This window comes from Prionailurus viverrinus, chromosome D2, assembly GCF_022837055.1.
Source record: "Prionailurus viverrinus isolate Anna chromosome D2, UM_Priviv_1.0, whole genome shotgun sequence".
Lineage (NCBI taxonomy): Eukaryota > Metazoa > Chordata > Mammalia > Carnivora > Felidae > Prionailurus > Prionailurus viverrinus.
This window is the reverse complement of record NC_062571.1, coordinates 7133537-7160783: the sequence shown is the minus strand read 5'-3', so window position 1 is coordinate 7160783 and position 27247 is coordinate 7133537. Positions and strand designations below refer to the sequence as shown.

The 27247-nt window shown below is 48.1% G+C and overlaps 1 protein-coding gene across 1 annotated transcript in view; it reads right to left on the bottom strand.

The window, feature by feature from the left end:
* Nucleotides 1–278: 278 nt before the first annotated feature.
* Nucleotides 279–27247, bottom strand: part of PAPSS2 (3'-phosphoadenosine 5'-phosphosulfate synthase 2) — a 73761-nt gene continuing 46792 nt past the window's right edge. Inside the window, exons 6-12 of the mRNA XM_047826135.1 lie at nt 27128–27241; nt 25132–25243; nt 15599–15804; nt 6561–6696; nt 4465–4733; nt 2904–3133; nt 279–2161 (exon numbers count right to left, since the gene is read on the bottom strand). Of these exons, the coding sequence (XP_047682091.1) occupies nt 2020–2161; nt 2904–3133; nt 4465–4733; nt 6561–6696; nt 15599–15804; nt 25132–25243; nt 27128–27241 (1209 nt within the window). The 3' untranslated portion in view covers nt 279–2019. The remainder of the gene's footprint in view (nt 2162–2903; nt 3134–4464; nt 4734–6560; nt 6697–15598; nt 15805–25131; nt 25244–27127; nt 27242–27247) is intronic.

Here is a 27247-nt window from a genome sequence, read left to right as displayed (position 1 = left end):
TTGGAGAAAAGGAAGCAAGTTAGGAAGAAAAGGGTCACATCCTCCTGCAGTGACATCCTGAGGGGAGTCCCTAAGCTACCAAGTCACCCCTGAACACATGAGGAGCCATTCACACATACAGCACGGTTTATTAAGCGACTCGAACAAGGGCAGACAGCCTCCTAATTGCGGTGTGAGGGTTGCTGCTGTCCGTCTCCAATTATGCAAAGTCACACAGCTCTCAGCACTCACTCATGGGGCCAACCCCCACTCAGCGTCACAGGCAAAAAAGACTCCGCTTCCATTCTGAGAAATTTATTAAAAAGCATTGCTTGTCCGTGGAAACAGTCATTTGCACTATGGTGGTACTAAGAGCAGAAAAGCAATTTTAAATACATTTTTAAAAATCACAAAATGTATCAGTTAAGGCACTACATCCCTCCCGTCTCATGTTTTCAATAAATACGCTGTTGTTTTAAAAAGGCAGCAATGAGTACCTCTGATTATTAAATACAGGCACTATTCTCGTAAAGGCAGTTACGTTTTGCTGTGGCCACTGTATGTGATTTATTCTCAAAAGAGCTTTCATTAGCGAAGATCAGCATTTAAAAAAACAACTGAGAATATGAAAAAAAAAAAATCACAGTTTTCTCTTTCCAGTTTTAAGTCTCTCCCAGAGAGACCCAAGTACACAAGGTACCGTTTCTTCATATATTCTTTGGCAACAAGGAATCATGCGTAAAGTACAAAAGATCACCTCCCAAGAAGTAAAGCCATTGGAGGTTAGGTGTCGGCACAGCATAAGTCTTTGGAAAAGTATGTGGGGTTTTTTGGGCTTTCTGGCGTTTTGATTTTTTTTTTTGCAGCCGTAAACTACAAAACTGGTGAGAAAACTCTGGACCTTCTGGCATCCAAGAAGTCTGCTTCGCGGGTGCCCTGGTGCAAGGAGCTTGGCCAAACCGACGGGTGTATGTGCAGTGCGCACAGAGCACCAGACAGGGAGTCAAGTGGCAGCGTGCCCATTCGGACCCCCCGTCCTCCCAGTCCTTCCTAAATAATACCAGTGGTGATTTTTCTGGCAGCCTCAGCAGCTCGCGGAGCATGTGCTATGCATCGCCTAGTGTGGTCCTCTGTGAGACCACAGGGTTGGAGGCCACGTTTTCTGTGGTCTCCTCCCATCCCAGCAGCTCGCTAGTCTAATGGCGTGAACTGGTTTCCGTTGCCCCTGCAGCCGACAAGTGCCGCCTCACCCAGGACACGGTGACCACAGCAAAGAGGAGGGAAATTAACCTGCCACAACAATGCCAGATGGTTGGAGCCCCGGGTGCAAATCTTTCGGTCAAAGCACGCTCCGCTCTCCAACTGAAAATCACCCTTTAACTGGACTTCGATTACTCACACAAGGGCGCTAAGACTTCTTTATGAGACAACGTAACTTTCTCGGCAGAACGAGGTTGCATGGATCCGAGATTAAATTCGCATTTTCACACATTTGGTGTCTCCAGGCAGGTGAGCACCTAAAAGATTGGGCAGCGAGGTTGTACGAGGGGTGACACAGGGACAAGGATCTTATGCGAGCCACACCTCACTTAGGGTGAGCATTGTTTCCCCCGCCTTAGGTCAGTCGCACAGAAGAGGTTGCTCACCTGGTTTATTTTACTACCGTGACATTGGGCGAGTGCAGGTTGGCAAGACTTACGCCGGAAGACACGCTTTTACCTTCTGGTGAGGAAACTAGGCACACGGTCAAAGCATCAAGAAATCCGGGACCTGCCTAATCAGATGCAGAAGAGAATACAACTAATTTCATTCTGAAATCATAACAGCATTGCTGTCCCTGCTAAGATGTGGTCTTCAGTGTGACTTTCTTTTATATATTATTGAAGTTGACTTTAAATTATAGACACAATTTTTAACCTTGTCATAAAACACGAAAAATCAGTCACTGAGAAGCAATCATATGCCAAGCATCTAATCACAAAAATAGAAAAGGGAATCCAAGAGCACTTCAAGAAGAAACTTCTGGAACCGGAGGGCAATTTAGTTGTTCTTCTCCAGGGACCGGTAATAATCCGTCAGGACTTTCCATGCTTTGGGGGCCATGAAGCCATCCGGGGGATTCTCTCCTTCCCGGGCCAGCTTCCTCATCCGGGTCCCTGAGATGAAGTCGAATTCGTTGTGCCTGTCACAGGACAGCAACACAGAACTCAGCGTGGGTGAGGCACATCGACCCTAAAGGTGCCCGCGGTAGGTGACGGGGTGTTTAGACCCTGTTTTTTTCTGTAAAATGCTGCACTTTCTGGAATGGGTGATTCACTAGGTCTTCGGTAAAGGAGTGTGCACAAGAAAGGGCAACTGATAGGGGCGCCTGGGTGGCTCAGTCGGTTAAGCGTCCGACTTCAGCCAGGTCACGATCTCGCGGTCCGTGGGTTCGAGCCCCACGTCAGGCTCTGGGCTGATGGCTCGGAGCCTGGAGCCTGTTTCCGATTCTGTGTCTCCCTCTCTCTCTGCCCCTCCCCCGTTCATGCTCTGTCTCTCTCTGTCCCAAAAATAAAATAAACGTTGAAAAAAAAAATTAAAAAAAATTAAAAAAAAAAAAGAAAGGGCGACTGATAGCAGGTATGCATTCGACATTTCCCGTGTACCTGCTCTGTCTTCTGCCCTGCCTGCGTCCGTGAGCTCTGAGCTCAGGAGAGACGTGCTGAAAGCGAGCTATGGACGGACCCTCTACTGACATACCGGGTGGCCATGCTACAACTTTACGGGGACACACCATGTGTAAGACCGGTCTTGGCCTTCAAGGGACTCTCATTCCTGCTAGGAGAAGGTGGAGAAGCACTGGAGAGCTTGCACGGGGCCCAAGCTTTGACGCCTCTTTCTGGTTGAGCAGATGTTGATGAACGCCTCCTCCTCTGGAAACCTACCTTGCTGGATCGTAGAAGTCCATGGCTTTTTTGGCTTTGTTGTAGGCCGCCACTCGGAATGGAATGATTTCCACAGAGGTCAGGCCGGGGGCCATGCTCAAGACCTTGCCCCCATGAGTGGGTTCATACAGGTCTTTCTTGGTCTCGGGGTGAGGCATTCCGGCGGGGTCCCGGCCCACGATGTAGAAGTTGGCCCCTGCGATCATCCGGGACCTACAGTGCCACTGGACCTAGGAGACATCACGGGAGGGAGATGCTGGTCACCACTGGCCAACTCTTGGGTCCCTGTTTACAGAGATGCCTTTATTCTGCTGTAAAAATAATTCAGTGACAGGATCACCTAATAGGTGCAGAAGTCCGTGGGGTATCTAAGACCCCAAGCTCTTCTTCATGCTTGTTTACATGAGGTAGGAGCTTTAGACCCGAATCCCCCCCCCCCCCCCACCTGACCCCCCAGCTTCCTGGAACCTGAGGTTATATTTCCTAATCACTCTCTCCAAACAGGCAGGTGAGCCAGGAGCATGGGGACCTTACTGTCCTACAGAACCATGTGAATCTTACTTTCCAGGCCCTCCCTATTCAGAATAAGTCACAGTTTAAAGGAAATTACAAATTCCAACATCTTTGATTATCTGATTGCCAATAATGAGCTGATTATACACAGACATCAATTCTAGTTTGACACAAATATTGGGATTTCAAAATGAACTGCCCTCTCTAAAGCTCAGACAGAAATATGGAGGGTGGAGAAGAGAGCCAGACACCAGGTACTTTGATCTGGTTGAAGAGAATTAACTTACTAAACTCGCTTTGGGGCATTCCAAACAGTTGAGACCCTCGAAGTTCATCATACTTCCTGCAAACGTGTTCAAACCTGCTACAGTGGTGGTCCAGGAGGACAAAGAAAGTCTGTTTCACAGGCTCTCTGTGTTATGATCAAAGGGGACACTGAGCTTTTAGTGGGGCTTTCTAATGGAGCTCACCGGGCCTGTGTGGTGACTCAGTGACTAGACTTTGGAAATTGAATATTAGGTTCAATACAGTTTGCCCAATACCACCCCAGTTAAGCTGCATTATTCTCCTTATCTGCACACCAACCTCCGTGTTCTCAGAGGCAGTGCGTAACAGACTCGACTTGGTGTTTCTAGCATTTTTACAGAAATGAAATGGAAACCTAATGAAGTTGAATAAAGAAGAGAGACCAGGGGGCACCTGAGTGGCTCAGTTGGTTAAGCATCCAACTTCGGCTCAGGTCATGATCTCACGGTTTGGCGAGTTCGGGCCCCGTGTGGGGCTCTGTACTGACAGCTCAGAGCCTGGAGCCTGCTTCGGATTCTGTCTCCCTCTTTCTCTGCCCCTCCCCCGCTTATTCTCTCTCTCTCTCTCTCTTTCTCTCTCTCTCTCTCAAAAATAAAACATTTTAAAAAAATTTTAAAAAGACAGCAGGAGACTCCAGAATCTGCTCATGAGGGAAAAGGATCCCAGAGACTCATTCACTCCTCTTAAGTCAAGTCTGAGCCCACATTTCTGAGGCCCACAGCCCAGCCTGGGCACAGCTCACCTCTGTGGGGCCGGCATACAACATCGGAGATGGGAAGATGGCCACGATGGTTGACTTGGGGTCCAGGACGCCTTCCTCGAGCACAGCTGCATGCTGCTTCATCCGCCAGTCCAAGGGCACATCGTCGTCCTTGGTCCAGCCACCCAGAGGGTGCAGCAGGAGCACGGGGTGCTTGTAACCCCTCTCCAGGAGTCGGCGGCGGGTGTCCTGCATCAGCAGAGCGTGGCCGTTGTGGACGGGGTTGCGCAGCTGGAAGGCAAACACCGCATCTGGGAAGGGAGAGGAGGAAGGCGAGGTGAAGGAAGTGCACGCTGTCGCTCGTCCGCAAGAACAAGAGGAAATGCAGGGGAGCTCCCCTCTGCTTGCAAGAATCGTTTAGTAAGGCCAGTTAGAACTTTGATTTTAAAAGAAAGGAAACACAGCTACGTCTAAGGCACAGAGCATTTGCTATGCCCATCGGCTTTTGAAAATCAACAGGAGGGGGGCGCCTGGGTGGCTCAGTCGGTTGAGCATCAGACTTTGGCTCAAGTCATGATCTCACAGTCCATCAGTCTGAGCTCTGCGTCGGGCTCTGCACTGACAGCTCAGAGCCTGGAGCCTGCTTCAGATTCTGTGTCTCCCTCTCTCTCTGCCCCTCCCCAACTCATGCTCTGTCTCTCTCTCAAAACTAAATACAACATTTAAAAAAAAAAAAAAACAAACAAACAACAGCATCCAGAGACTCCACCTGGGGCTTCAGGACTCTTACTCCAAAGGTGCCCACAGTGCCAGACCGCATCCACAGGGCGGGGACACACAGGCAGGAAGCCCTAGAGAGAGAGCCTGACTCGGAAATGAAGACATCTGTGGCCAGGGCCTTTCCAGCCAAGCACAGCTCAGACCAGAGCTGGTGCTGGCCAGTCCTCAGTTTACCCTTTGCTCCTGTCTCTCACGTCCCCAGCACAAGAACCATGACCAGCAACTTCTGGGGCCTGGGAAAAGTTTCAACAATCTAAAGACGTAAAAAAATATTTCACCTTCAACTGTCAAAAAAAAAAAAAAAATCTCCAAAACTCCTCCACTTAATAATGGGCTCCTGGGGCATCTGGGTGGCTCAGTTGGTTGAACATCTGACTCTTGATTTCAGCTCAGGTCACCATCTCACGGTTTGTGGGTTCGAGCCCTGTGTCAGAGCTCTGTGCTGACAGCTTGGAGCCTGCTTGGGACTCTCTCACACTCTCTCTCTCTCTCTCTCTCTCTCCCTCCCTCCCTCCCTCCCTACCTCCCTGGCTCACTCTTTGTCTCAAAATAAATAAATGAAACTTAAAAAAAAAATAATGGACTCCCGAGAGGCTTAATTTTTCCTTCTAGTTATGAAAGAAATATCCATTATGGGAAATTTGGGAAATACAGAAAAGCCCAAAATAGGATATAGAAACTACCTGAAATCCTATCATGATTTTTTTCTCTCTCTTTTTCAAAATACATAAAATGAAAATCTTCCTGCCATTTGGCACATACTCTACACAGACCTTGGCTTATATACAGTTATTTAACTCAAGAACAGTTATTTTATTTTGTTTTCCAGAACTCTGCTCTGCATGTTATTCTGCAGTTTGCGGTTTTGCTTAGTAAATACAGCCAGGGTGTTTTTCTGTGTCCGTGCATATCGTTAACGGGCTGCAACTATTCCAATATATGGATATACGTCAACCTTATACATTCATTCCAGTCTGTGTCAGTACAAATGCTGATAGAGGCTTCCAGCTTTTTAAAACTATACAACATGCCGGGGCATCTGGGTGACTCAGTCGGTTAATTAAGCGTCAGACTCTTGGTGTTGGCTCCGCTCCTGATCTCACGGTTTGTGAGTTCGAGCCCTGCATCAGGCTCTGCACCGAGCTTGGAGCCTGCTTGGGATTTTGTCCCGCCCTCCCTCTCTCTGCCCCTCCCCTGCTCGCTCGCTCGCTCTCTCTCTCTCTCTCAAAATAAACTTAAGACCATTAAAAAAAATTTTTTTTAGCTATAAACCTGCCGCTTCCTGGTATCTTTAATTCTGTAGCGGGAGGGTGGTGATGAGTGTTGACAGACTCACCCACTCGAGCCAGCCTACTCACCAGCATTCATTTCTTTACATTTCTGCTTGAGCTCCAGAGGTGTCAGGCGGAACTGGTCCAGCCCATCGTTCCACCTGATTCTCTCCAGCACCTGCAGGTCTCCACCAACCAGCCAATCCCCGCTCTCCATCACCATCTAGAACAGACCGTTAGCAAAGTTGTTGCAGATTAGATCAGCTTCTGTTTTACCTGGGGAAAAAAAAAAATGTTCTCCTTCCGAACCGATCTCGGGTTCCTGTTGAAGAACCACCTTCAGTTCTTAAGCATTTCTAGCGCAGCCTTGCTCAAACTATGTGGTCTCTCAACCCCTTTATGCTTTTCAGAATTACTGAGGACCCCCCAAAGAGCTTTGTTTTTGTGGCTCTTACCTATCGTATTTTCCGTATTAGAAATTAAAAGTGGGAAATTTCAAAAATATTTATTAATTTGCTTAAGATTAATATAAACCTACTGTATAGTAATATACATAACTTTATTTTTAGTTAAAAATAAATGTTTTCCAAGAAAGAAGAGAGAGAAATGCATTGCTTTACATGTTTGCAAATCTCTTTAATGTCTGAGTTAATAGAAGGCGGTGAAGGGGGCCTGAGGGGCTCAGTTAAGCGTCTGGGTCTTGATTTTGGCTCAGTTCATGATCTCAACAGTTGTGAGTTCAAGCCTCTCATTGAGCTCCAAGCTGACAGTGTGGAGCCTGCTTGAGATTGTCTCTGCCTCTCTCTCTGCCTTTCCCTCCCTCTCTCACTCTCAAAATAAAGTTTAAAAAAAAAGAAATAAACTCTTGGTTCACTGAGTTTGTCAGTTTCTCAAATGTCGACATATTTCAGTTTAGGATGTAAAAAAATTAATATTTGATATCAATATCAATATTAATATCTATAAACTTGATATTAATGCCAATATTTGATATTTATTAACATCATCAGACAATTTTGTAAGTATTGGGAAGATGCCAGACCCACTGTGGCAAATAAAAGCTTTCCAGCATTTTTTCGTTTGAAAGCTCAGTTTGAGATCATTGGCAACCAACACCCTCCATTGTTTTCCTTGAAGTGACAGGTTCACTGTTTTGTTTTTGTTTTTAAATATCTGCCAAATAACCAAGTCTGAGTAGCCATAGTTTGTCAGTCATCTAAGCAAAAACCTCATATCCTGAAAAAGTGGCTGGTTTTGCTCATGGCTCAGGTGCCCGACTGAGTCTCCAACTGAGACAACCGTTGTGTATCCATGCATGTGGCAAAAGCGCTTTTGTGTGCACTGCCCGTCTCGTGACACAAACTTTTTTTTTTTTTAACGTTTTTTATTTTTGAGAGAGACAGAACGCAAGCAGGGGAGGGAGAGAGAGAGGGAGACACAGAATCCAAAGCAGGCTCCAGGCTCCGAGCTGTCAGCACAAAGCCCGACCCGGGGCTTGAACCATGAACCGTGAGATCATGACCTGAGCCTAAGTTGGATGCCTAGTGATAGACTATTAAAAGGAGATAATAAAGTGTCCAGATTCAGTAATTGTTTTTACAGCTTCATCAAGAACATTCTTGGGATGCATGGGTAGCTCAGTCGGTTAAGCGTCGACTTCGGCTCAGGTCATGATGTCCGCATCGGGCTCTGTGCTGACAGCTCGGAGCCTGAGCCTCCTTCGGATTCTGTGTCTCCCTCTCTCTCTGCCCTGCCCCGTCTTGTGCTCTCTCTGTCTCTCTCTCTCAAAAATAAACATTAAAAAAAGATAAAAGAACTTTCTCAACTGAGGCTGGCACTGCCTTTCCTGCAAGTGTGTGTGGTGAGGGGCACAACCACCCGAGTGCGGCTGGCTGTCCCTGTCCCGAGTCTGAGGAGCAGGCAGTTTTATTCGCCACTGCTGTTGTACCCTCAGTGCTGACGTCAGCACGGTGAAGATAGCAAATAATGTCTCAGGAGTATGAACAGTTTTGAGACTGGGGTTCTGGGGAAAGGTCTTGGGGACCCCCAGTGTTCTGTGAGCCACTCTCCAAGGACCACTGCCGGTGCATTCCTAATACAACCTCACATATCTTTAGACTGTTTTCAATAAGGACCCAGAATAGAGAAGCTGGGAAAAAAAAAAATCAGGCAAGTTGTTTTCTACCAATTAATTAATCATTGCTAAGCACACTTTCTAAGTGTCCTTCTTTCCAAAGGAGCATCTTTCTTAGTTATCTCTAATTTGAAAACAAAAGACAATGTCCAAAGAGCAGCAGTGTGTAGCCAAATCCACACCCAAGGCTAAGCACAGACTAATTAGCTAAAATCTTGTTTTTCTCAAATAATCTTTGAGAAGGGTGCCAAGGCCACTGGATGGTAAGAGAGCAGTCTCTGGCAAATGGTGTTGAGAAAACTGGATATCCACAGATAAAAGAATAGAGTTAGAGCCTTATTTTGTACCCTGCAAAAACAATTCAAAATGGATTAAAGGCCTAAATGTAAGATCTGAAACTCTAAAACTCCTAGAAGAGAACAGAGGAGAAGCTTCATGACCTTGGACATGGCAACGGTTTCTTGGATAGGACACCAAAAAGCACAGGCAACAAAACAAAAATAGACATGGGACTACTTGAAGCTTTAAAACTTGTGTGCCTCGAAGAACACAATCAACCGAGTGAAAAGGCAACCTAAGAATGGGAGAGAATATTTGCAAGTCATCTAATGGGGGCTAATGTTCCAAATATATTTTTAAAAAGTCCTACAACTCAACAACAAAAGATTAAATAACCTGCTTTTTTAAATGGGTGAAAGACTTGAATGGACATTTCTCCAGAGATGATCTACAGATGGCCAACGGGATAGGAAAAGGCGCTCAGCATCACTCCTCATCAGAAAAACGCAAGCCTGACCCCTGTTAGGATGACTACTGTCAAGAGCAGAAAATGTCAAGTGTTGGCAAGGATGTGGAGAAATCAGAATGTTTGTGCCCTGTGGGTGCGATTGTAAAATGGTGCAGCTGCTGTGGAAAACACTGTGGAATTTCTTCAAAAAATTAGAACATATAACTACCATACGATCCACCGATCCGACTTCTGGGCATATAGCCAAAAGAATGGAAAGCAAGATCTTGAAGAGATTTGCACGCCCGTGTTCATAAAAACACTATTCACAAAAGCCAAGAGGTAGAACCTGTCCAAGGACGCAACAACAGATGAATGGGTAAATCTGACTGTTGCACATACAGACAACAGTATTATTTAGCCTTAAAAACGAAGAACAGCCTGTCCCAGGCTACAGCGTGGCTGAAGATATTACGCTAAATGAAATAAAAGCACTCACAGAAAAGATTAATACTGTATCATCCCTCCTAGGAGAGGCATCTAAAACGAGTCAAATTCATAGAAACAGCAAATAGGAGGGCTTCTACCTGGGAGGGGGAGGGGAGTCGTTGTTTGATGGGTATAGATTTTCAGATTCGCCAAACAAACGTTCTGGCCCTTCCTTTCACAACAAAGTAAATAGACTTAACACTCCTGAATGGTACGCTCAAAAATGCTACAGATGGTAAATGTTAGGTTATATGCTTTGGGCGTAGATAAATGGATAGATTATGGCCTGTTTTTTTACTCACTGAGGATTTCACTGCGGTTACTAGTAATACCCTCACTTGGCAGTCTCAGTTGAAAAGGTGACTTTGGGAAAGGGTGAGTGAGGGACAGGAAATGGAGACCTTTAGGAAACACCCTGTGCACCGTGTCTCACACTATCAATGACCCCACTCTTCCCCTCTGTGGTTGTGCCCCTTTCTGTCAGGGCAAAGAAGCCTCGGGGGGCAGGCACACTTGGTCTACATCTCCAAGGTCTAGGTCATGAGCTGTGCACCTGGGACTCCAGAATTCCCTGCGCAAGGAGCCTCGAGCTGGCTCCCAGGAGTCAGAGCGCTTCACCCCTCTGCCCCCGCCTGTCTTTCCAGGGTGGACCCTGCCAGGGCAGCACTGGTTCTGGAGACTGGCCAAGTGAAGGGAGTTTTCCAGGGGTGTGGGTGCAGCTTGGACACCCAGCCCAGGGCGCCCTCATGGTGTGGGACAAGGCCAAGCATAGAAGAGGAAGGAGGGTTCCTTGCAGGCCAGGAGTCAACTCTTCACACGGCACCATGTTCTGGTGCAGAACCAAGAAGCATACCTTGGAATCTGACCTTCCGGTTATTCTCAAGGCATAGCTGTCAGAGAAGAAGGATAGGACACATTGTTTCTGACGGTTCGTGAGTTAGATATGTGACCTTCAGATGCAGTATGTTGGCCTTGCCCCGGGCCCCACAAATGTTAGGGGTGAGCCTGGCGTGAGGAGCGGCCATAGGAACAAAAAGGAAGAACAAGCCACTGTGGGATGGAGGGAGGAAAGGCCAGCGCTCCCCTCATGGGAGGGAAGACACCCTCGGGCCTGACAGGACACATGGGTGTCACCCATGTCACCCACTTGGTGACATCCAACTGGGTCATAAGGTGCACCTTAGACTCACACAGTGCTATGTGTCAGTTATATCTCAATAAGGCTGGGGAGAGAAGAAAAACACGACCTTTGTTTTGTCATAAACCTAAATACGCCCCATATAATGCTGTGATGTGATCAGTTACAACCTACAACCTTGTTAAAGCAAGGGTCTCAGTTGCTGAGATGGACGTTACAGAAAGTCCAACTTCTCCATCAGTTAATGATCTCATAACCCTTCCACTGATCAAATTCCATAACTGCTCTCGTGCTGTCCAAGGACAATATGGCCACGTGTGATGACAGCCGAGGAGAGGGCGCAGGAGTAGCGAGATAAAGCTGATGGAAGATAAAGCGCTGAGCTGGAAGACGCCAAGGCACCGAGGGTGTGCATACCCCTGGTTCACATCCCCTGTTGTGGCTGGACGTTGGAGCTTATAACGATTTGCATTCCATCGGGGCTCAGCATCTGGGGAACTGGGATACAGCCGTGGCTCTCAAAAGAGGGCGATTTTGCCCCTCCTGGTGACATCTGACAATATCTGAAGACAATTTTGATTGTCATGATGGGGGCAGGGAAGGGTGTGCTATTGGCATCTAATGCGCTGAGGCCAGAAATGCTACTACATACCCAGCACGGCACGAGACAGTCCCCACAGCAAGGAATTATCCAGTCCCAACGTCAACAGTGCTGGCGTTGAGAAACTCTGGGTACAGAGGGTGATTTTCAAGGGTTTGGGCCCGTGGCCCCCTTTGTAAACTCGGTGCCGAGAAAAGTCACTTAATAAGATATTGTCAAATACCCTTACCTATTCATTTACTTTCTCTTCATTGCCCCAGTCAGGCTACAGATAAAATTTTGAAAGACGTGAACACCCCAAATCCCTAGGAGTGCAGTAACTCATTCTGGACGCTAGGGGTCCACCCTATACCATTCTGCTGGTGAAGGCAGCACGGAACCAACCTGGTTTACAAACCAGGCCTGTGTCATTCTGAAAAGCCGTGTTGACACTACCCTTTGGGCGTTTTTGAGACGGGGAGGGCGCAAAGGGCATCTCTCTCCCCAGGATGGCCCAACGCGCCCCAGAACTGAGACTCTGCTACCAGGCTGGGAGGTTCAGTGGCTCTGCCCAATCGCCCAGCCCCCACCTGCTTCAAGCCTCCTGCCAAAGGCGGGCAAAGGAACGCAGCTGGAGTTTGCAGACCTGCGCGCACGGAGAGCAGGGAGGAACGGGCTCAGGGGGAATCGAACAGGGTAGCGAAAGGGGAGCTGGGCCAGCAACAGAAATGCAGAGAAGGAGAACAGGGTCCAGAGATCTGCAGCAAGAGGCAGAGACAACCCAGGCGGTGCACGTGGAGAGCATCTATCCATTTCTGTGCTCTTCTGTCGGCATCAGGGAGGCCTGGGGCCGCAAGGAAGTTGGAGGGGATGGAGGGAACGGGGCCTTCATGCCTCATTTGCAGACGGGAGAAGAGGCAGAGCTCAAGTGCACACAGCCGTCTCCCAGATGGCAGGACAGGGCACCCAGGACCCCCAGGACCCCTCCAAACCCGCTGTTCCTGTCACTGCACCTGCTGTCCCGCATAGGCACTGCCTTCGGAGGGACCTACGCTCAGGCTCCGCGCAGTCAGCCCCTTCCAGCGGCCCAGCCCTGGCACTGCTGGGGGCTGACCAAGAGGTGGCAGGAGACTAAGAAGTGGCAAAACAGTGGGGCCGGTGGGGCAGGACAAGGGCAGGGTGAACGGCCCCGCACGCGGTAGAACAGCAGAGAAGTGAGCAAGTTCAAGCGATACATGGAAGGAGCATCGCCAGGACCCGACGGCGGAACGAAGCGGGGAGGAGAAAGAAGCAAGGCGGACATCCAGGATTTGGATGTGGACCGCCGTTGGGGAGCAGGGCTGGGGAGGCGTTGGGCGTGTGGGTGTCGAGTGCTTGCGGGAAACCGCTCCGAAGAATTCTCTTAACGCCATGGTTCCCGACCTTCCCAGACTCACCCTGGCTCCCAGAAGTGACCCGGCCAAGTACACCAGGGTCTGTGAGGGTGGGAGCTTGTGAGGCTCCCCAGGGGATGCCGTGGACCTAACGGACCACACGCTGTATGTTGCAGACCTCGGGATGCAGACCCTCTCTCACTGCTACGCCTCATCGGGAAGCCGCGCCCCAAGCGGTTGGTTTCTACGTCCGTAAATGGGATTAATGATTCCCCGGGGCTTCACGTGAATAATCACTGCGCAAAATAATCAGGGCATGGAAGCATGCTGGGAGCAGGCTGGGAGGCAGCAACACGGCTCCTCTGGGGTTTAGTTCGCAACTTTCACCTGCTCTCGTGACCTCACCTGATGTCGTGTCCCACGGTTCAGTGAGCAACTCGATGAGGGGGGACTAGGGTGGAGGGTCAGGGCGGTGTCCGTGGGGAACTGAGGAAGCAGACCGTTTCCGTGGTGGCCGACCATTCACACAAATATCACTCCCAGGGCCAAGTGCAAATACAAGGCCCACGGTTACTTTTGGAAGGGGTGACTTTTGCAAGTTTGGGGTTAAAAAGAAAAATAACACCTTTTAGCGTTACTGTAAATTTTGAGGTGCTAAAAACAAAGGTGCAACGAGAACAGCCCCTTCCCCCCTAAATCCCACGTGTTGTGTGTCTGGTGAACACCGAGTGTAGAATCCACTGTGAGTGGCTTCCTCTGTCTCGTTCTCCATGGCCCATTTCTCGCCATTAGCTCACTGGGAATGTTTACAGAGTCCCCCCTGAGGCTCTAACAGAAGGGCCACCGACTGTATTACCAAGACCACAGGTCAGGCCTGCTTCTAAGAAATTCTGAGCTCCGGGGTACTTGGGTGGCTCAGTTGATGAAGCATCTGGCTTCGGCTCAGGTCATAATCTCACAGTTCGTGAGTTGAGCCCTGCACATCGATTCTCCCCCCCTCTCCCCGTGCCCCTCCCCTGTGCTCACTTGCTCTCTGTCTCTCTCAAAATAAATAAATAAACTTAAAAAAAAGAAAAGAAAGAAATTCTGAACTCCAAGTGCCAACACATGTTGTGAGACAAAATGAAAAGAAATAATTGCTTAAGGGCTTCCTTAGGTTTTTTGGGGGGGGGGGGTTGTTTGTTTTCTTTTAGCGCTTATCATGTAGATGTGGATGATAGGCCCAGAGATTTCTGAATCTGGAAATTTCTGAAGTAGGAGGATAAAAAGTCACTATTCTTCATCCTTTAGGTCACTGACCGAAGATAACATCCCAACCCTGTGCAATTACGATCAGGAAATAAATGCACCACAGGCATGATCAAGGCCCAGGACACAATTCCTGAAATCACTCTCAGTCAGCGCCCAGCCATTTCAAGGACTGTCTGCCAGCCTCTTGGACCCTGTTCAGATGATTTTGAATTGGATGTGCGTTAAAATTAAAGATGCTTAATTTGCAGGACGGATCGTGTCCAATAAATGAAAAGCCGCCCATTAACCTCTTGTGTTCAGAGGCCGTCACGTCACCGGGGGCCTTGAAAGAGCCCTTCTCCTACCTTGCAACCTTTCACAACTAAAGGAAACAAAACAAAACAAACATTTGCCCGACCAGTACCGATAGGTTTGTTCAAACAGCCATTTTCTAGGGTCATGGGGTTGAGAGAGATTCTGGAGTTATTTTGAGTCTGGCCCCTCTTTTTATCAATGAAGAAACTGAGGCCCAGACCTTGTCTGATCACAAGGCTTCTTAGTGTCTCCTGGGCTTCAAACTGTTCTCTGTCCCCATGAATTTTCTGGAAGTCTATTACTCCAGCCCCCTGGGGAAGCTGGTAAGTCGAATTACTAGTTTAAGGCTTTTTAAAATTTCAACCCTAATGCTCTGATCTTGGGTGAGGGTTGGCTTTTGCATTCAGTTTCACATACTTGTCTTTATGGGAAATGAACCACACCCAGTGATTCCATGGTATTTTCCATTCCTGCCCCTCCCCGACCCCCACCAAGTAGAGGTTGTGAAGGAATCTGAGGAAGATTAGCCTATTTCGCCTGTAGGCAGGATGGACTCAAGATGATCATAATCAGATGACCACATTTTTCAATCTTAAAATAGCCACCGACAAAAACGCGCCATTTCCCTCTGGAAACTCTGCCGCTATATGCGCTGAGCTCTGTTTACTGAAAGGATGTCACTGACCCCCCTTCAGCTGGCCACAGAGCATGAACTTGGAGTCTCTTGCCAGGGTTTGCTTGGACCCATTCTGCATGAAGGAACGCGCTTCCCCGGTGAATGTTCAAGATGGAGAGCACCACAAGCCCTAGTTTGGGGCACCGCTGCGGCTCTGACTTTTGCCCTGTGTTCGAGGTGCCAGGCTAAATGATACCCGGTCCGGTCGTTTCCCATTTAGCTGAGGGAGTCACCATCATGCGGGGATTCAGGGGATCGTCCAGAGCAGCCCTCAAACAGGAAGACGTTTTCCGCCCCTTTCTAACAAGATCTCCCAAGGCAAAGCCTGCAAGTCCCACCTTAGGAATGCCTTCCTCCATCTACCCCGGTGTCGCTAAGTCCTTCGTGAAGGAATAAAAAGGAACGCTTTTCGTCCAAAATCGAACGAGAACAAGAGAGCCCTTCCAATGGTCTTGCAACTTACTTTGATGTGGGGGTGCTTTGCACACGCCGTCCCCCACACACGGGAACAACGCTCCTCCTTTCTGTGTTCGTAGAATTCGGGGTCTCGTAAGATGGCCACTCTCCGTCCATCGTAGGTCAGGACAAACTCGCTGCGTCCCTCCAGCCGCGTCTTGTCATCCGCAGAGACAGGCAGCACGATGGGGATGCTCATGCTGATCACTCCGTCTGTAGAAAGAGCCACAGGACGCGTGAATACGGGATCCGAGGTGTACCATCCTTGAAGGGGGCTTCGAATATGCACAACGTGGGTTCAAACACTGCCTGAAGTGCACGGGGCACGAAGACCTAAATCCCCCGTGGCTGTGTTGGCCGCAGCAGTTTCTCCAGGGGGTCTGACAAGAAGGCCTTGAGAGGCTTCTCAAAGCAAGAGACAGACGCATCTGTGAAAAGTGGGCTGCGTTTCAAATCACGGAGGTGGCTTCAGGAAGTGACCTAATTTGGGGACTGAGGAGGGGACATCTCTCTTCTGAGTTCCCTTTTGCAAGAGTGGTGCTGACCTCAACATACCAGAGAGTTTTAAGGTCTTTAGAAATCCAATTACACAAAATAAAGGTTGGCCAAGCAAACCCAAACGCAAACCTCTGGTGTCTCTTGGAAATGAGTCCTGTAACAACATTGGCCAATCTCTTGTTCTCTGTTTAGGCTCTCATTGTGCTACCAACACACTGTTTTGAAAAGAGAGAGAAAAAAAAGAGTCAGACCATTAACACTAGCGGGTAGGAAGGACCAAGCCATCCACCTGCTCTGTTTACTATGGTCCAGGCTCAGCATCACCTTTAAATGCTATCGAAAAGATTGACCTGAGGACCAACATCCTCACCAGCCCAACTGCTACAAAGAACTACCAGTCGAAAAACAGAAAGAAGGGAAAACCATGCAAAGCTGGTTTCCTAAAACTCATGCATTTCCCATGGACAGCGAGCACCTCTCCCCCTGAGGCTAAGTATCCTACTTTACAAAGAATTTAAGTCAACTGGCATTCTGGTCTCTCCGTATACAACACAACAAACCGGAAGGTGTGGGAGGTGGTGTTCAGAGAATTTACGTCTTCAGCTGTAACCATGCCTCGCGACAGCTTGGCCTCAAAGGAAGAGGCAGGAAAATGACTTAAAAACTGACGTAGAAACTCTATGTGTCCATTCGACTAGCCTGCAGTTCCCAGGTAGTCAGTCGAACATTATTCTAGATGTCTCTCTGAAGGTATTTTTAAGATGGGATGAACATGTAAGTCAGGGGACTTTGGGTAGAGCAGATTACCCTCCGTAAGGTGGTGGGCCTCAGAGAATCACTTGAAGGACCCAACAGAAACAGACGGACTTTCTAGGAAAGTTCTGTGACCCCCACCCCCCACCCGTCTCCTGTTTCTCTGGAGAACCCTGACTAATAAAGAAACCAAAAGGAGAGTCACAGGGGTTCCTTCTGTGTGGGGCCAGTAACCCCTCAGGGCACCATTATGTTACCACTCAGGTCAATAGTGGCAGTGAAGTCACTTTTTTTATTTAAAAAAAATTTTTTTGGGGGGCGCCTGGGTGGCGCAGTCAGTTAAGCGTCCGACTTCAGCCAGGTCACGATCTTGCGGTCCGTGAGTTCGAGCCCCGCGTCAGGCTCTGGGCTGATGGCTCAGAGCCTGGAGCCTGTTTCCGATTCTGTGTCTCCCTCTCTCTCTGCCCCTCCCCCGTTCATGCTCTGTCTCTCTCTGTCCCAAAAATAAACGTTGAAAAAAAATTTTTTTTTAAAAAAAAATTTTTTTTAACATTTATTCATTTTTTGAGAGACAGACAGAGTGTGAGCAGGGTTGGGGCAGAGAGAGAGGGAGACACAGAATCCGAAGCGGGCTCCAGGCTCCCAGATGTCGGCACAGAGCCAGATGCGGGGCTTGAACTCACGAATCGTGAGATCATGACCTGAGCCACCCAGAAGCCCCTGATGAAGTCACTTTTAAAGTTGCCTTGCATTTAACACATATTTTAAAGTGAATATGAAATCATTTGGGGTTTTTTAGCAGTACATTTTTAAATATTTCTAGACAAAATGGTTAAAAGATGTAGTCGTTTTTTAGTTTGGGGCTTCAAAGATTATAATCCGGCTTCCCGGAAACATCTCATTTCTTAATGAGGCCAGATAATATAAAAGAAACGACCCAGGGGAACCTGGGTGGCTCAGCCGGTTAAGCATCTGACTTCGGCTCAGGTCATGATCTCACAGTTTGTGGGTTCGAGCCCCACGTCGGGCTCTGTGCTGACAGCTTGGAGCCTGGAACCTGCCTTAGATTCTGTGTCTCCCCCTCTCTCTGTCCCTACCCCGCTTGTGCTCTCTGTCTCTCTCTCCCTCTGTCTCTCAAAAACTAATAAACATTAAAAAAAAAAAAAAAAGAAACAACCAGCTGTCTCCCCACTTCTATGGTGACGCCAAACATCCACCAACTACGTCTGCTGTACTTACAGGCAAGAAAATGGGGGCACGCCGTTGAGTGTACAACAGTGAAGAATTTTAGGAAGCTTTAGGAGGGCTTCCCAAGTTCAAGACTCAGAAGGGAACAAGAGCACGTGAATAAGGAAAACATTCAACTCCATAGGAAACAAACGCAGTTATTTATGGGCCTGAGGCAATACCCCCTCGATTCATGAAGTCTTTTAAACCTAACCTTCAAAACCCTGTGACCTGCCCTGGGAGCCCTGGTAAACCACAAATTGGACGCCTGCACAGGAAGTCAGGGGTTTTGTCGTTCAAATAACTCCTTTGTTTCAAAGTTCAGGCGTTCTCCCACTGACTGCCTGTGCCCCTCATCTTCCCTGTGCTGTTTCCCCACTTGAGAGATGGGCTAACAAATACTACGTACATCACTGGGTTGCCGAGAGTGGCCCTGTCGTCTAGCACTCCGCCAGTGGAGGGTGATGATGGAAGATGATTAATCCTACCGCTCAGTCGAGCTGAGAAAAGGGGAGAGAGGCTAACAGGAACCCCCTTCAAGGCTGTCGATGATCTAACTAGATAGCATGTGCTCTGTGGATCACTGACCACACTGCTTACGGCAACTTGACCAAAATGAAGGAAAACCAAATGCAAAGCAAAAGGCGGGCAGGAAGCCCGAGAGAGCCTAGGTCTGCCCACCACACCCTTGCAGTGCTGGCTTCAGGCAGTTATTCTGGGTTGAAATCCAAGGGCTCCAGCACTTTCCTGTGGCAATCGCCTCCTTCGGTCCACTAGGTTCCTGCCCAGGGTAGTCTCTCAGCCACGTTCACGTTGGCCTTGACCTGGGGAAACGGCCCTTCCTGGCAGGTGGTCAAGATAAGAGAGCTAATCTTCGGGGAGTTAGGGAAAGAGGCCTGCTGAGAACTGAGGCCGCCCAAACTCATCCGCCTGCAGCAACAATCAGTATAAGCAGATTTACTGTGCTTTCTCTACGAGCGTTACCAACTGTTCTACGGCAGGAAGTTGTCCCACAAGGGCACTCTGCTGAAGCACCCTCCATGGTTTCACACGTTGACTCGGGCTGTCAGCCTTTTCCATCGTGTGCCGCTCGTCTGCCGAGACTGATCTTACAGTGATCTGATTTTAGTGTCCGTGCTGCCGAAGCGAGCACTGATCTTACGGGGATCCATCTCGCTTTGGAAACGACTGCTGGGTTCGGAGTCCATGGCTAGTCCAACACGTAACTCCGTGTTTCGTGAAACAAGGGCTGTTTCTACGCAAAAACGCAATCGCTTTTTATTGCTTAGCTGGGCTTTTTAAATAACAATGAGGAAAACAACGGTGATGAAAACAATGCCCAAGATAAATGGTATCTTCAGAATTTTACCTTTTCATTCTGGTAGAGTGCAGAACTTTACAGCCGTAACAAAGCTGTGTATTCATTCCCAGTTCTACAACTATCAATCATCATAGCTTGAAATTAAATTCATGCATAATCACACATCACAAACAAATGAAGTACAATTATCCACAATCCAACCAGGTGCGTCCATTTAAATTGCATCTAACATTGATTTATCTTTCATCGATTAAAAATGTTTTACAAATGCAGTAGAGAAAGCATTCTGGATTTGCACAACTAACTGAGGAACAGCACTCAGAAGTAATTAGCAGGAAGGATTATAAATTCTTTAAATCCCAGGGACAAAATGTGCAACAATAATTTAGCAACAAGTTTACTTTTGTCAGCCAAATACGACATTGTAGACAACAGCTGCATCTGATCCAGAAATTTCCTGTTATTTGGACTCCAATCAACAGAAGAATGCAGCATTACTCTCTTATAACTGGCTGGATCATGAACTGTTAGCAATTCCAACTGGTTCATTTGGATTTTTTTTTTTAAATTATGTTCTTAACCATTTATAATTAATATAAATATCTAATTATAATAATTGAACTACTTGGAAAGTTAAAGTACATACCAGGAAGGACCATGCCTAGAGAAATACAAACACAATTAAGAAACATGTTTTCAGCTCTCCACCAAGATAATCTTAAAGCAACAATGTCAAAGAACAAATTCCTAATACACAACGTCACACATACAACAGATAAACTCACACATACAACAGATAAACGTACTGAGCCTTTTGCTTCTGCTCTAAAGAGGATATGACCGCAAAAAGCTGGCGACAGCAGAATTTGTACTGAAATGTCGTTCAGTGCATAATCCACTTAGATGATTATCTGTTTTAAAATAATTACAGCATATGTCAGAGGCACCTCCTACTTCAGCAAAAAGTTGTCTCTTACAAATATGTGATGTTGTAGAACTACTACCAAATGGCTCCAAACCAGGTATTGGTAGGCGTAGTAGCAAACTGTTCTAGAATGTCCTGGAATCCCAGATATTTAAAGCACACACAAGTATGCCTAGTAGAACAAGTACAAAAACTAGAACCAAGAGAACTTGGATTTGAATCCGGGCTTCGCGTTATTTAATCTTTCCAATACTTATTTCCTCATAGGAGCAAAATACCTTCACAGTGGTGTTACCCGGATTGAATGGGATATCCTGTGTTAAACACCAGGGTCGGAACACATTAGGTGCTAAATAAATGCTGGGGGGATATATGGAAAGCCCTCAAGCCCTGTCTTGGCAAGTCAGGGCTACATAAGACGTCATCAAACGGTCAAGACTCACAAGGCCGCCATGTTGTGACCCTCCTCGAATGCCACCAGTCAAGAACTTGACAAGCTTGAGGTGCCATTTTAAAAAATTCAGATGAGACATTTATGGCCTGAGGATCTGTAACAACCTCAAAACTCTGTATCTAGTGAAAAACAAAGTGGTGTAATCAATGGACATGAAAGTATATCCTTGAGTCATATAAGGAGTAACTCATGTTATGCAATCATCACAAACACTTAAAACAATTTTTTTTTTTTTTGCTTTTGGACTGAGTAGGCTGAGGTTTCTGTTTGTTTTGTTTTGCTTTCTAATTTAAGGAGAAATGTGAACCTTCGAGAAAATTAAAATGAACAAAATAGGGGCACCCGGATGGCTGAGTCAGTTGAACGTTCGACTTCGGCTCAGGTCACGATCTCATGGTTCATGAGTTCAAGCCCCATGTCGGGCTCTGTGCTATCAGCACAGAGCCTGGAGCCTAATTCAGAGTCTGTGTTTCCCTCTCTCTGCCCCTCCCCTGCTCACACTCTGTCTCTCTCTCAAAAATAAAATAAACATTAAAAAAAATTTTTAAAAATACTTTTGGGAGGGGCGCCTGGGTGGCGCAGTCGGTTAAGCGTCCGACTTCAGCCAGGTCACGATCTCGCGGTCCGTGAGTTCGAACCCCGCGTCGGGCTCTGGGCTGATGGCTCAGAGCCTGGAGCCTGTTTCCGATTCTGTGTCTCCCTCTCTCTCTGCCCCTCCCCCGTTCATGCTCTGTCTCTCTCTGTCCCAAAATAAATTAAAAAAAAAAAAAATACTTTTGGGAGACATGGTCCGAATAAAAAGAAAATACTGCCTGCAGATTGTAAGTGATCAAGAAATGTACAGTTGTTTGATGGCCGAAGTTGGACTACGTGTCTGTGGCCACAGAAATTTCAAATGGTCAGTGGTGGTCACTCAGACTTTCGTGGATTAAAACGATGTCCCTATGAATGATATCGTGTTTGACCTTCTGATATACACATCCATCACTGTTTGGAATTTAACTGTGTCTACACAGTCCAAAAGCCGTCAGAGGCCAACCTCTCCCATGAGACCATCACGGATGTGGCACAGAACAGGGTTGCAAGCCGTTTCCTCCCGATCCCCTCCGGGCTGCCGTCCAACGGGGAGGGAGGCCAAGCCCACCCATTCTGTTGCATAGACTGCCTCAGATTTCACTGAAATTAACACATTATTTGGCTTAAAGAAGAACAGGCTTGGCAACCACTGATATGGGGGGGGGGGGGGGGGGGGGAAGAACCCACCGTTCTAGGGTTCGGAAACCGGGCTGTATATCTGTCCTCGCAAGCTCACGTCTGTCTTCACTACCACTCTACCTCCAGCAGCTAGAACAAACCTAAACTTGGCACAGGAGGACACTCCGTAAATATTTACTGGCTAACCGATGAACTCCTTATCTGTGCTGCTTCCAAACTGATGTAACTGTGGCCGCAGAGTCTCTTCAAGATTTCGGGGTCTTTTCATCGTATGCAGTGGGGGTCTGTTCATATATGGAACATTTACTCGTGGACCGGTCGTTCCTTAAACTTTCAGCATCCCAACGTGGTAGGTACGGTTATTAGCATCCACACTTGAGGGAGCTGGGGCCAAAGAGGTAACTAATTTGCCCCAGGTTCCTAGCAAATCACTAGCCTATGAACGCAGTGTGGATCCAAAGCTCGCACTCCTCCCACTGTGATGTCCCGCCTCTATTTCCCTGGCGTCTGTTTTTATTAATCAGTTTACATAGGAGTCGAGGAGGCTTCTCGGGTGGGGGGCACTTTTGAATCGTAACTACAATTGGGGTTGCAGACCTGTGTCCAGTGGGACTGTGGTTGACTCTGGGGTAGAGCCAGCAGAAAATCCCCACGGGGGGGCGGGGAGCAGAAGGAGTCTTGCAAAGAGTCCCAGAAACAGGCCCTACAGGTGGGAAGGGGTAAGGGTCAAGAAGCAGCATGGCATGTGATCCGGACTCCTGCTGACTGGCGACCAGAGGACCATAAAGGCATGTGTACTCATCCCAAGAGGTTTCACCCAACTTTTTAACACCCTGGGAGTCAAGCAGTGCACTGGAGAGTCCTTGACTGAGGTCAGCCCGGAGGAAGGGAACATTTTCCTTCCCACTTGAGAGAGTCTGTGCCCTGTGGGCACAGAGGCTTTAGTGGCTGGAGTGAGCTGGTGGGACCTGTACCTCTGTGGGTGCGACAACCACACGGATCCACGTGGCTGTGGCCTGACTCGGGAGCATACGAAACACACCCTGGAGAACTCCCGCAGATGCTTGCTTGTGGGTTTGGGGGAAGAACTGGGGCTTCTGTGGCAGCAGGTAGGAATCGGGAGCTCGTGGGACTCCAGTATCGATGGCAAAGTGACCTCACTCATGTCTCCACACTGGTGGGCTTTGGGGGGAGACACGTGACGGCATGAGCAGGGAGGGCCGCGATAAGGGTTTCATCTACCTCATGGTGGTTAGGTTATTTCTCCAAATAAGGAGAAAATCAGGGTGTTTCACCAATTGAAGAACACCATAAACTGACATTGAAATGGTGTGTGAAGGAGGGAGCGAGACTTGCCTAAATTCTCCAGATGGATTATTACAGCATTAGCTGTTCATCTTGTTGGACCACGGACTCCTTTAAGAATCTACCAAAAGCTAGGAACTCTCAACCCAGGAAAATGCCCCTTCTGCCCCCCTTAAACCACAAATGATTGGCGCCTATCCTAGGATGGTTTCTGTGCCCCCCACGGCGAAGTCCTAGACCCCGGGGTGAAGGACCCCGCATTTCCACCAACGCTGACTTCTGCACCTGCGCCCACTGCCCTTGTATTTTTCTTTCCGGAACAAGTACCTGTCAAAAGGTGACAGCACTGTGTCTGGAATTAAGCCCTCACTTAGACTGCGGTTTGCCAGTCTCCGAGCCACAACTGTGGTCGGGGTGCTTGTGGTCAACCTCTTCTTGTCCGCTGGGCCCCATGACGTTTACTTGACAACGCCTGTGTTCGGCATGTGTCGCAATTAAGACATCGAGGTAAACGTCAGACGTCCTGGCCTTCTAACTTCTATCGGAAAGGATGCCAGGAGAACAGCCTGGTATGAAATCGCTCTGGGCCAGAAGTCGGGAGGTTCTGGTCTCTGGTCCTGGACGAGGGGCATGAACTCGAGCAAAGCACTTTGCCCGAGATCCGCTTCCTCGTCTGCCAAGGGGGTGAGCATCGTTGCCCGTCTTCTAAGACTTTGATGAAGATCAAGTTAAATAAGGCCCGAGAGTATGCCCTGGAGATGGGGAAAGCCTACAGACGCACGTTACTATTGTTGTTGTAAAGGCAGGCTACAAGGAGAGCAATCGTATTTGGGAATGTTATCGTATCTGAGGAATGAAGGTCTCGGGCGATGGGACTTTCTCAGGCCCAACAGGGGAATAAGAGGGGAGGGTCTACTTTGACCAGAGCCTTCTCAGAGTTCTGATTCTGCCTTTCTGCCCCATTCCCTAGGCAGAGCCACACGCTCAGAACGTCAGCATCGTTTGTCAAGAAAGAACATCTGATTTGATGTTTCTTCCGAAAAGGTCTGGGAGCCCTGCTTAGTGTTACAAATCCCGGGGGGCTTTCCCAGCCCCTCCCACTTAGCAGCCATTCCTGATAGGTGGGGCGGGGGGGGGGGGGGGGCGGAGAGTCTTGAAACAGACAAGTTCCATTTGACAAGTACAGGCAGTTCTGGGAAGGAAATGATCACGGAAGGGGCCGGAAGTTTTCTGAATAACACGTGCTTCCGACCTGGACCAGTCAGTTCTCTAAAGTCATTCAGCCTGTGCCCAGAAGGCGGACTTAATGCTCCCTGTGAGGGTTAGGAGGAAGCCACTGCGTTGATCTCGTGGAAGGGCATGAGCAGTGACACTTTCATCCACTGAGGAATGCAGCTGCTGCGATAACATGTGACCCAGCAGTCTGGGGGCTGAGGGGCACCCTGCACATCAGGACCGTGTGCTAGCTTCTCCCTGGCTGCCCCAGGGGGGTCCCAGCGGCGGGCAACGGTGCTCCCGACTCGATTCTAAACACGAGCACAAGTGCGGTGAAACACTTCACCTTCTCTCGGCTTTGCGTGCAAGTAAAACCTTCCTTTTTCAGTCCCTTAGATTCAAATAATCACTAATCCCTCAAGGATCATGAAAAAAGTCCTAAAAATGGAATTTACGCATGATAGAATTAGACCCACCATACATGATTTAAATATTTCTCCACGGTTAAGATGTGCGACCCAAGAATTAACACTAAGAATGAACTTTCCTTGATCCTGTGAAGACTTCCGAGAAAGATTTTTTTTCTATAATAACGAAGAGTGAGAAACAAACAGGGAGAGCCCGTACCATCCAGCAGGGTGTCAAAGTGAACAGCCTGTAGGTATTCCTTCTCTCGCATGAACCCTTTGAGGGGAGTGGCCCAGCCTTCGCTCAGAACTTGGACCCACTGCAGATCCAGCTGCAAAACACAAGAAACAGGTGAACATTTCCAGAAGCTCGTTTCTCAGCCATCTGGCCCCGGGGCAAGCCCTTTCTTACTCAGCTGTCAGGAGAAAAAGGCAAAAGTTTTTCTGTTTTCAGTCTTCCCACTTTTATGCTGACCCATGATCCAGGGGTCAGATTAAGTTTGAGTCTGAAACTTTCCTACCGGAGTGTAGGGAAAAGATTTGAAATGGAGGCTACCTCTTTGACCACCTCAGGCTGCAGATTTCCCGAGGGTGTGCAACTGTGTGAACATTCACTGTTCATTCTCTTTTCCTTTTTTCCTACAGAAAATTCTGGTATGGCCACACGCTTTCACCACATGTCCTAGTTAGCCGACTGAAATTGCCAAATCATTGACTCTAAAAGTCCAAAATTCTTAGCATGATACCGAGAGCCCTGCAAGCCCTGGCCCCTTGGGCTCATGGAGAAATCTTACTCATCCTTTAAAACCCTAATCATGCGTCATTGCTCTGATGCCCTTTCCTGCCGACCCTAGGGCCAAAAAAATTAATTATTAGGTTATTTGAAGCTCTGCTGTACCCTGCGGCCCATGTTGTTACTGAAACTATCATTCCACACCGCAATTATAATTACGTACAGCAATGCATAACAACATTTTTCTGGAGCGCTGGAGGACTCAGAATTTATTTTGTGGGGTCAGGGGGTTCTGCTTATAAATTTTTCACGACTTCATAGAGAACAAGTGAGCTGAAACAGGTTCCCAACTTATGTGCCTCTTTCAAAACTGTCCGGGGTTTTCAAGGATAACAAAAAGGTACCAGTGAAGATGTGATCGCCTGCTATGGACCGACTGGTACTGACCCATAGGAAGGCAGATGCGTGTAGTGCAGTTTGCCAAGGTTGTATTTCCCTGTGCCGGGCAGTAAATTCATTGTGACCGAAGCAGTCTACACCCTCCGCTGAGGCTGGACTCTGCCTCGTTAGGAAAAAGTAGGATTTGCAGAGTAGAAAAAGATTCCTGTCACTTTAGATCACGGGGTGACTGGTTTTCTCCAAATTCCTTCTCGACTGCCCCAAAAAACACTGGCATTCTGAAAAAACTATTTTCTCAGCAGTTGCCAACCAATCAATACTGCCCGATGCCTGCACTTCTGCAGAACTGAAGATACAACAACAATCATGTCACGCTGCCCTGTGCATAACAGAAGCTACGTTCCCTGTCTGTGGCATCGACCAGGGCCCTGGGGCAGCTCTTCATGGGAATTTTTTTTTTTTTAATCTCTTGAAGAAGAGGTTTAAAAAAAAAATGAAATGTTTTTCTTTATGGACATTGTACCTCCCTCACCCATACCTTCCTTATTATTTAAAAAAATTTTTAATGTTTATTTTTGAGAGAGAGAGAGAAGAGAGAGAAACAGAGCATGAGTGGGGGAGGGGGAGAAAGCGAGGGAGACACAGAAGCCGAAGCCGGCTCCAGGCTCCCAGCTGTCAGCACTGAGCCCGATGTGGGGCTTGAACCCACAAACCATGAGATCATGACCTGAGTCAAAGTTGGATGCTTAACCAACTGAGCCACCTGGGTGCCCCTATTTTTTTTTAATATTTACTTTCTGAGAGAGAGACAGAGACAGAGCATCAACCAGGGAAGGGCAGAGGGAGAGAGGGAGACACAGAATCCGAAGCGGGCTCCAGGCTCCCAGCTGTCAGCACAGAGACAGACGTGGGGCTCGAACTCACAAACCACGAGATCATGACCTGGGCCGAAGTCGGGTGCTTAACCGACTGAGCCACCCGGTGCCCCCATTCCGTCCTCATTATTAAGAGTGATTGTAAATGGACTCTAACGACCGCCATTACGCCTGGTTCTGCCGCGGTCAGTCTGCACTGTCTGTCTTACCTTGGTAATTGCTAACGAAGGGAGAGCTTCAGCCTCAGCTCGGACTTGGTCGAGTTTGTTCTCTGGCACAAAGAGTTCATGGATGCCTTTCATTATAGTGTGGGGTACGATGTTCTGCAA